Raw genomic sequence first — 9,665 nt, forward strand, 5'->3', positions numbered from 1 at the left:
AGGGTGTGGAGAAAAGGGAACCCTCTTGCACTGTTGGTGGGGATGTAAATTGATACAGCCACTGTGGAGAACAGTATGGAGGTTCTTTAAAAAACTAAAAATAGAACTACCATAGGAGCCAATAATCCCACTACTGGGCATATACCCTGAGAAAATCAGAATTCAAAGAGTCATGTACTACAATATTTACTGCAGCTCTATTTACAATAGCCAGGACATGGAAGCAACCTAAGTGTCCATCAACAGATGAATGGATAAAGAAGATGTGGCACATATATACAATGGAATATTACTCAGCCATAAAAAGTAAAGAAATTGAGTTATTTGTAGTGAGTTGGATGGACCTAGAGTCATACAGAGTGAAGTAAGTCAGAATGAGAAAAAGAAATACCATATGCTAAAACATATATATACATGGAATCTAAAAAAAAAAAAAAAAGATGGCTCTGAAGAACCTAGGGGCAGGACAGGAATAAAGATGCAGATGTAAACAATGGACTTGAGGACATGAGGAAGGGGAAGGTTAAGCTGGAACGAAGTGGGAGAGTGGCATGGACTTATATATACTACCAAATGTAAAATAGATAGCTAGTGGGAAGCAGCCGCATAGCACAGGGAGATCAGCTCGGTGCTTTGTGACCACCTAGAGGGGTGGGGTAGGGAAGGTGGGAGGGAGACAGAGGAGGGAGGAGATACGGGGATATATGTATATGTATAGCTATTCACTTTGTTATAAAGCAGAAACTAACACACCACTGTAAAGCAATTATACTCCAATAAAGATGTTAAAAAAAAAAGGAAGCATTATACATAATGGTAAAATAACATTAGGTGATGAATAATAAAGAATTGGTTAGGTAAACCATGATCCATTCATATGATGAAATAAATACTATGCAAGTTTTGAAAAGTATGACCATTTTTTTTCAGTCAAAACTTTTCCCTTTATTTAGGTATAGTTGATTTACAATACTGTGTTAGTTTCAGGTATACAGCAAAGTGATTTGGTTATGTATGATCATTTTTAATGACATGGGAAAATGTTCAATTTTTTAAAACAATAAAGGAACAATTTACAAACAAAGTGTACCTAACATTATACCAAATTTTTTTAAGATGAAAAAATAGATTCCAGTTTTTAGTAATGATTATCTTTGAGTTTGGGGTCTTACAGGTAATTATTATTTTTCATATTAGTGCCCATATGTTTTCTTAAAAGCTATGTACAATCAGCATGTATTACTTTTGTAATTAAAACTCAAACATACATCTATAAATGTTATAAAATGAAGAGATCAAAAATAAGTATGTGCTTTGGGGCTGTTCCTCATCCTTATTTGGTTTCAGTACTCCACCTTTAATACTATAAGGAATTGAATAGGATGACCCCTATGCCCATCCCAAGATCATGGTCAACTTGGACCTTCTATGAATCAACACAATGTTCTTTGCCTTGCCAAATACATTATAGCTGACTAGACTGAGAGAAGCTACTTATTCTATTTTAGACACATCACAGCAGGTGTTCTCCTAGGAGTACAAATGGATGCTGGCTGGGGTTTGGAAATAACAGTGTTGATAACACTTACAAAGCACTTAGTATATGTCAGGCTCAAATTATGTAATTTAATCCCCACAGCAGCCCTAAGAGGGAGGTACCATCATTACTCCCTTTTTACAGATGAGGAACCTGAGACAAAGGCAAACTTGCCCACAGTAACAGAAAGGGTAGAGCCAGGGTCTGAACCCAGGGAGTCTGACAACAAAGTCTGCCCTCGTAACCACACATTTGTATCTCCAGAGAATTCTCATAGAAGGCAGAACGACAAAGTCCACGGAGAGAGTTACCTGCTGGATTCCAGTAAGCTCTTTACTCAACTCTTCCAGTTTGTCAGCTATCTTCTCCACAGACTTCTCCAAATCTTTCAACTTCTTTATTTCAACTTCTTCCTCTGGACTGTTCTAAAATGTTTAAGAATAAAACGAAGTAAAGAATTTTTTTTCTGTCAGGAAAAAATATCTGACCACAAGTGGGTTAAACCACTGACCTAGAAAAAATCATCTTAACTCTCGCTTCTTAGAAGGCAAGCTGGAGGGTTATACATGAAGGTTTTCTATCTACAAAGACTCTAGACTAGATAGAGAGAAGGTATCAGGTACACATTCTGGCAAGAGAGCCCTGACGGCTTGGGTTCAGAGAACAAAGCTAATCCATGTGCCAGATTCAACCTCAGCCTGGGGCTGATTACCAACAGATTCCGGACTGAAGCCTGGAGTGTTAACCAATTACAGTGAATGCCTGTGAGGAGTCCAGAACGGTGAGACAGGCAGAATTCTACCCTTCCTTTAAATGGAATTCCTGAGCTCTCTCATTCAATATGATGATGATGATGAATACTTTTACTGAGCATCCCCTGTATGCCAGGTTTCATCCTAAGCACTTTACCTGTATTACTGTTTAAGCCTTACCACAATCCAGTGAAGGAGGTACTGTTTCAGATGATGAAATTGAGGTTACTGTAAAGTAACTTAAGGTTACACAGCCCAAAATAGGTAGGAGACTTAAATTGGACTTGGCTCCACATACTCCAGGACAGCTCCAACTGAGGGTCCTAAAGCTTCTTCAAACTCAACCCTTGGGTTCTGCTCATTGCCCATCACCATTCTCCCTGACCCTTGAGCAAGAAATCTCTAGATTATTTCCCCTTCTCTCACCTTAATTGGTAGCCAGCAGCTTCCTGCTTTTACACTGCCCCAAATTGTTCACATTCTTCTTTGTGGCCAAATCCTGAGTGCCAGTCTCCTGGCAGTTCCAAGTCTGGAGTAGACTTTCCTTGCCTCCACTTTGCTAATCTCTGCCCCCTCTCCACTTTGAATCAGCCACCTCGCTCGAAGTAAGGGAACTTCACAGGACCAACAATTCCCCTGTGCCACAATGCAGGGCTGGCTATGGCCCTCTCTCATCACCCCAGGGCCTACTTTCCTCACCAATTGGCTTTTTCTCCGTCATCTATTTAGTCTGAACCTTTCTTTCCAGCCAAAGAGGGTTTATCCTTATGTGAGATTTTAGTAAAAAGAATGGTTAAAGGAAGAGAGGCTCCTGAAGTTTGCAGAGTACTTATTTTTTAAATCTACAGGTTTATTCTAACAAAAACGCTCTCTCGCAAATCCCCCTCCAAGTGAGTAGGGACTGCCTCAGGCACTATTTTAACCAGACTGATTCCACCACCAACACAAAAGCCACATTACTGAGGCAGCATAAACACTCCTAATTCCCAGCATGAAAGCCCTAAACAACAGGAGTTGGAGGGTGTGAGAACTGGTGACTCCAGGGAACAAAGAGACTACATTTGTTTAGAGAGCACTACTGCACCAGTGCCAGCCCTGGCTCCCCGACTTGGCCTTCTAAACAGAAACATGCATAAAAGACCTTCGTCATTTGATTCTGAGGTATTCTGGTGGAAAAAGCAATTTACCTTTTTCCCAATTAACATGACCCGGCAACCATTTTGTATTCCAAGTGCTGACAATGGCGTCTCCATTTCCTTCAGAGATTTTCCTGAACAAAGAAGAAAGTGATGTCAGGTTGCAACAATTGCACAACAGTGAAAAGAGATTTCAGCAAGGGTACAGGAAGTAGTGTGTTCACTAATGAGAAGAAGGTGAATTGGTATAAGCTTTTTAGAAGGTTTCTTGACCCAGTAACTTCACTTTAGATATTTACCCTAACACATAACTGGACATGTGCCTGCACAATAACTGTTATACAATAACTATTATTCATAATAGTGAGAAACTGGAAAGAGCCCAAAATTCAGGAATAGGGGACTGATTAACTATACATCAGTACAACAGAAGACTTTGTAGGGCATCAAAGCTCATTTTTTCAGGAAACTTCAATGCCATAATACATGTTGATGACCCAGTGTTATAAGAAAATCACTAGAAGTGATCCTAGTTTTGTCAACTAAAAAAAAAAGCCACAAATGAGAACCCACACTTTGGGATGCCAGGACAAACAAACAAAAAGAGGCTGGACGGAAATATATTGAATTGTTATGAGGGGTTTTATCCAGGAGAACATTTTCTTTTTTGTGCTTTCCTCTATTTTGAAACATGGATTTCTATTGCCTTTATAATTCTAAAATGAAACATTTTTAAAAAGAAAAGACAAGGAGCTGTACTATGAAGTACGAATATAAATGCTTCCCATCACTAAATTTTTTACGACTGGCACCAAATGGGGTAAAATTAGCCTCATCAGATACCAGAATAGTGGGTTCCCAGGGGAATGGGAAGACCAGAGAATGGGGATGGGAGTGGGTGTGTCCTGGCAGAAATCAGCATCATCCACTGGGCCTGCCACATTCAGGCCCTGGTAAGTTTGTTCAATACCTTCTCTGTGCCAGCACTATGCCGAGCATTGAACACATAGCAGTATCTCTGCCCTCGTGGAGTTTGTTATTGTATTAGAGAAATCAGATGTTTGGTGACTATGAAGACAATTATTTAATAGGAATTTCAGTACAAGTTATGCAAAAGTGGTAGGGAGTGCCATCTGAACACACAATGGGAAGAGGATCTAACTTGGCCAGGGAAGACTGCCCATGTGCTTCATCAAAAATGGTAATATTTCTGTCACCTTCATGTGACTTCAACTCTAATACCTGTTCAAATGTTTGCAAGTGTCCAGTGCATAGTAGGTCCTCAATACATATTTGTTGAAGTGATGAATGAATTAACAAGCAAATAAGAATTGTCCTAGTTTCGAAACCGAGAGTTTCTATTATTAAAGTTAAGCAGTTTTAAATAGGCCTTTTAGCAATGAGGGCTCAAAGCTGGAAGAGAAGGGCTCAAAGCTGGAAGAGAAATACCTACCCTTAAATATGAGTTTCTGAAAAGGCAGCGGGACCCCTGTGGCCTCTTCAACAACCTGGGCCAGGTCCTGGACAATTGGTTCACTACAGCCTTCTTGTGGGATAACTTGAAGATCGTGCTTCTCATTGCCTGGGGAGAGAGAAAAGTGTTGAAGAAAACTCTTTCACACAAACCAATATAGGCTGACACTTTATTTACCCAGCCTTCAAGGCCTGATCAAGGATTTTTGTTTCCTTTATTATAGTAACTAACAATATCAGTGATATCAGCTAACATTTTAAGCACTTAACATGCATAAGGGGCTGACTAGGCTCATTTCATGCATGATCTTATTTAATTTGCAGAACAACCCCATGAAGTAGGTACTACCTATTATTCCCCATTTCACAGATAAGCAAACTATGAGTTCAGTCCAATTAAGACCTGCCTAATGAGACCCAACTCTAGAATTAGAACTTGACCTCAGATCTATCTGATTTCAAAGTCCGTGCTTTTCTTCACAAGCCATCTGCATCCTGTGGCCTGACTGTCCTCTACTCTGTGTTGTACTGGGCAAGGAACTATTTTTGTCTCCTTTGCTGTAATGGGCAAGGAAATGTTTTTCCTCCAGGTCTCTCCCACTGGGGACACCTCGGCACATACATGGTTGGTGCCCAGTAAATAGACAAATGAATGAATAAACTCAAACAGCAGAAATTCCTTTTTGGAGCAGAGGTGCTAATTCTTTTCTGGGTATGTGGACAATAAGGAGGTAGCCTGTGCCGGTGCATCATGCCAAGCCTTAAGCCTACTCAACAGCCACATGTAGTGAGTGGGACAGGTGTTACCAATTCTGCTTGTATGTGAAGTAGAAACCAGCTGCCTAGAAAGGAGACATCCCAAGGTCACTTAAACCTGAATTATCTAGAATCCTGGTCACCAGATTCCGAGGCCCTGGGGTCTCCCCTAATTGGTCCTGAGGAAACCTCATGGACTCAGCTCTCTGGAGAACTCGACACAGAACTTTGTCTAGTTCTGTGTCAACTCCAAAAGTAGGCAGACCCAAAGGGTGCCCAGAGTGTACGCTTGAACCCACGGCTCACTCAAAAAGCAGACAAGAGTTCAGACTCTCGCACACACGTAGGTGTCCAGACACACAGCAGTCATACACAACATGGCTAAAAAGAGCCAGGCACAAAGACCCACAATAACTACGCAGGCACACACTAACACATAAAACCAGGACCACGATGTGAAGCACGGACATCGAGGATCTAACAAATGGCCTGAGACAAAACACACCAGCCACATGGAAAGGTGTGCTGAACAAAAGATCCGTACAAAAGCCGGCCCCACGGACACAAACCAGATCCCACGCTTCCGGACGCCAGAAGAACACAAGGACACACGCTTCGGGAGGGCACGTGGCCAAACCCACAGACCCCGCCGGACTTTCGCAGCCCGCGCTCACTGTGGGTGACGGTTACGCTGAGCCCGGCTGCCGCCATTTCCTCGCTCCGGGCCACCTCTTCACTTAGGGCCACCTCTTCGCTTCCGACCGCCTCTTCGCTCCGGGACCCCTCTTCGCTCCGGGTCACCTCTTCGCTCCGGGTCACCTCTTCGCTCCGGGCCGAGCGAGGCCGTGCTTTCTTCTTCACCCGCGTCCTGCGAGCGCAGGCGGCGGCGCCCCTGGTGGATCCGGCATGCCCTCTGGTCACACTCCGGACGGCTGATCGCTGGGAGGGAGGCGGACCGCGCTCGGCTGGGGGCACCGACTGGCGCGGCTCCCGGCCCAGCCGAGGTGCGCCCCGCCGGGGGCCCAGCCGCTCCCGATCGCCTCGCGATCTCCGAGCGCTGCCGCGCTCCGCCAGACCCGCGCTAGTTGCCCACCCAGCGGTGGAGGCTGAGCGCGGCGCCCCGCGACCCCGCCCGGCTACTTCCACGCTCCGCCCGGACCTGCCGGCCCCGCCCCTCGGAGCAGCCCCGCTCCCGCCAGACTCTATTCCGCTACCGCCGCCCCCGGGCCCCACCCACTCATCCGAGGCCCCGCCCGGCTGATGAGGCCACGCCCACGCCCGCCACCGAGACCGCGCCCCCTGCTGACTCGGTCTCTCACCTCCAACCTCCCGGAAGACCGAGCTGAAAATCCGGAAAAAGGATCGGTAAACGCCAATAGGCACATTGCGCTTGCGCATGGAGGGCCGGAAGTCAAGTCGGAGGCGGAGGTGATTGTGCTTCCGTTTCTGGTTTTGCTCCAGTGTTTGGGTTGTCTTCGCGGCCGCTCAAGATGAACCGATTCTTCGGGAAAGCGAAACCCAAGGCTCCGCCTCCCAGCTTGACTGACTGCATTGGCACGGTGGGCACTTAGACACGCATAACTAGGCTCAGGGACCTTGACACCCCCCAACCCCACCCACCCCCGGCTTCGGCGCCTACTCCTGGGTCCCGGACCTATTGCATCTCAGCTCACTCCACCCCACTTTCTTTCCTGTTACCCAAGTCATTGCTGACTCCACAAACCAGGGACCCCTAACCCATCACTGTCTCGCCGTTCTTGCGCCCCACCCCTTCTGGTGCCAGTGCCGCGTCCACTCGCTGTTTCCATACCTCCTCACCCCTACCAGCCATAGGCCCACACAGCCTTCCCACCTCGTCCAGCCTGACCCCGAACTCCTCTTCCATCCCTCATCCCTCTCTCACGTCAGGACCCTCGGCTTGATATCCTAGTTCAACATATCTGTACCCCAATCCTGGATCTCAGTAACACAAAATTCAGAACTCTGACCCCTGACATTAAGCCACCACCTTCTATCCAAGCGAATAGCACTAGATCTAAGCCCTAGCCAGGGTCCACTGGGCACTAACCCATTTCACACACCTCCTGCTTGAGCCCTCAGCCTGACAAGCCTCTGATTCTAGGGAAATCTCAACTAAGCCCAGTGATTCTCAAACTCTTTTTCTGCTCAAGCACACTTGAGAGCGACCCTGGAATATTAGAATTTAGGGGGTGGAGTATAGTTTATAAAAGCTCTCCAGTGTTTCTGGCTGAGAATCTCCCCACCACCAACAGTTAGGAATCACTGTTTTCAACCTTTCACCATATGCTCTTCTTTTTTTTTTATTAATTAATTTTATTTATTTATTTTTGGCTGCATTGGGTCTTCATTGCTGCACGTGGGCTTTCTCTAGTTGCCGTGAGCGGGGACTGCTCTTCATTGTCATGTGCAGGCTTCTCATTTCGGTGGCTTCTCTTGTTGCAGAGCACTGGCTCTAGGTGCACGGGCTTCAGTAGTTGTGGCATGCGGGCTCAGTAGTTGTGGCGCATGGGCTCCAGAGCGCAGGCTCAGTAGTTGTGGTGCATGGGCTTAGTTGCTCCGCGGCATGTGGGATCTTCCCAGACCAGGGGTCGAACCTGTGATCCCTGCATTGGCAGGCAGAATCTTAACCACTGCGCCACCAGGGAAGTCCCTCTTCTTTATTTACCCTTTCTTCCTCTATATTCATTCCTCTCCTGCCACTTTTCATGTGAATGTATTGCAATAACAACTACTGCCTTTGATGTTTTTCCCCTCAAGGTGGACAGCAGGGCAGAATCTATTGACAAGAAGATTTCTCGGCTGGATGCTGAACTAGTGAAGTATAAGGATCAGATCAAGAAGATGAGAGAGGGTCCTGCAAAGGTAAGGTAGGCAGCACCTGAATAAAGTACTGTGACAGCCTAACTTGAGCACCTGTGGAAGTAGGGCCTGGTGGTAAGGGCTGGTGAGAGATACAGAAGAGATGCTCACAGTCTAATAAGAAAACATACGTGAGGGTGTATCCTTCAGGGAGGAGAGTTTGCAGCCACATATGAGAATAAGGCTGGGATTTGACCTGGTGGCAAGAAGATGCTGGTCACATGTCCAGAAGCATGTACATGGGAATTAGCATATTCTACTGAGAAGGTGCTATATTCTACCTGGAGAGCTGGGCCTGCTCAGGAATAATGAGTTGCCAGGCTAGTCAGGTTAGATAAGTATAATAGACTGGTTAAGGAGTGGCATGTTGGGGAAGAAGTACCAGTGTTCTATTAATAATATCATCACTACCTACTAGCTGTGACCTTTATAAAGTCAGTTAATTTTTTATTTTCCTCTTCTGTTAGGTAGAAACATAGAGTTGTATATTTAAGTGCATGGACTGTGAATGTAGAACTGTCTTCTTTTTTCCCATCTCCGTAACTTATTAGACATTCAAGCTAGAGCAAGTTACTTAGCATCACTGAACCTCAGTTTGCCCATCTATGAAATGGGGATGATATCTACTTTAAAGTGTGAGATTAAATGAGGTAATTCATGTGACCTACATAGCACTGTGTCTAGTACATAGACACATTCAGTAAATGTTAGTTATTATTATCATCTGTGAAGTAGTAATACCTGCTTTTCCTTCTTCATTGGAGGAGACAAATAAAATGATTTATGAAACAGTATAGAAATGGAAGTGACAGGAGGATTTTCTCTGCCATCTTAGTTAGATGGCATGGCATGAAGAGTGACCAGAGGCAGGAAAGCCCACCTAGACTTGAGGAGATGAAAGCCTAAACCATGGTGGTAGTCATGAGAATGACATGAGAGGAATCAATTTAAAAGTGAGTTCTGGGGCTTCTCTCAACCACTGGGGCAGTGGTTGAGAGTCCGCCTGCAGATGCAGGGGACACGGGTTCGTGCCCCGGTCCGGGAAGATCCCACATGCCGTGGAGCGGCTGGGCCCGTGAGCCATGGCCGCTGAGCCTGCACGCCCGGAGCCTGTGCTCCGCAACGGGAGAG

The 9,665-nt window shown here is 45.6% G+C and overlaps 2 protein-coding genes across 2 annotated transcripts in view; one reads left to right on the forward strand and one right to left on the reverse strand.

Annotated features, from left to right (window-relative positions):
• BAG1 (BAG cochaperone 1) overlaps positions 1-7,052 on the reverse strand; it is a 17,565-nt gene extending 10,513 nt beyond the window's left edge. The window contains exons 1-4 of the mRNA XM_007464953.1: positions 6,329-7,052; positions 4,879-5,007; positions 3,477-3,559; positions 1,849-1,962 (exon numbers count right to left, since the gene is read on the reverse strand). Coding sequence (XP_007465015.1) covers positions 1,849-1,962; positions 3,477-3,559; positions 4,879-5,007; positions 6,329-7,052 — 1,050 coding nt within the window. The remainder of the gene's footprint in view (positions 1-1,848; positions 1,963-3,476; positions 3,560-4,878; positions 5,008-6,328) is intronic.
• A 14-nt stretch (positions 7,053-7,066) lies between these two features.
• CHMP5 (charged multivesicular body protein 5) overlaps positions 7,067-9,665 on the forward strand; it is a 13,900-nt gene continuing 11,301 nt past the window's right edge. Inside the window, exons 1-2 of the mRNA XM_007464946.1 lie at positions 7,067-7,213; positions 8,433-8,537. Coding sequence (XP_007465008.1) covers positions 7,145-7,213; positions 8,433-8,537 — 174 coding nt within the window. The 5' untranslated portion in view covers positions 7,067-7,144. The remainder of the gene's footprint in view (positions 7,214-8,432; positions 8,538-9,665) is intronic.

This window comes from Lipotes vexillifer, unplaced genomic scaffold (assembly GCF_000442215.2).
Source record: "Lipotes vexillifer unplaced genomic scaffold, Lipotes_vexillifer_v1.1 scaffold110, whole genome shotgun sequence".
Classification (NCBI taxonomy): Eukaryota; Metazoa; Chordata; class Mammalia; order Artiodactyla; family Lipotidae; genus Lipotes; species Lipotes vexillifer.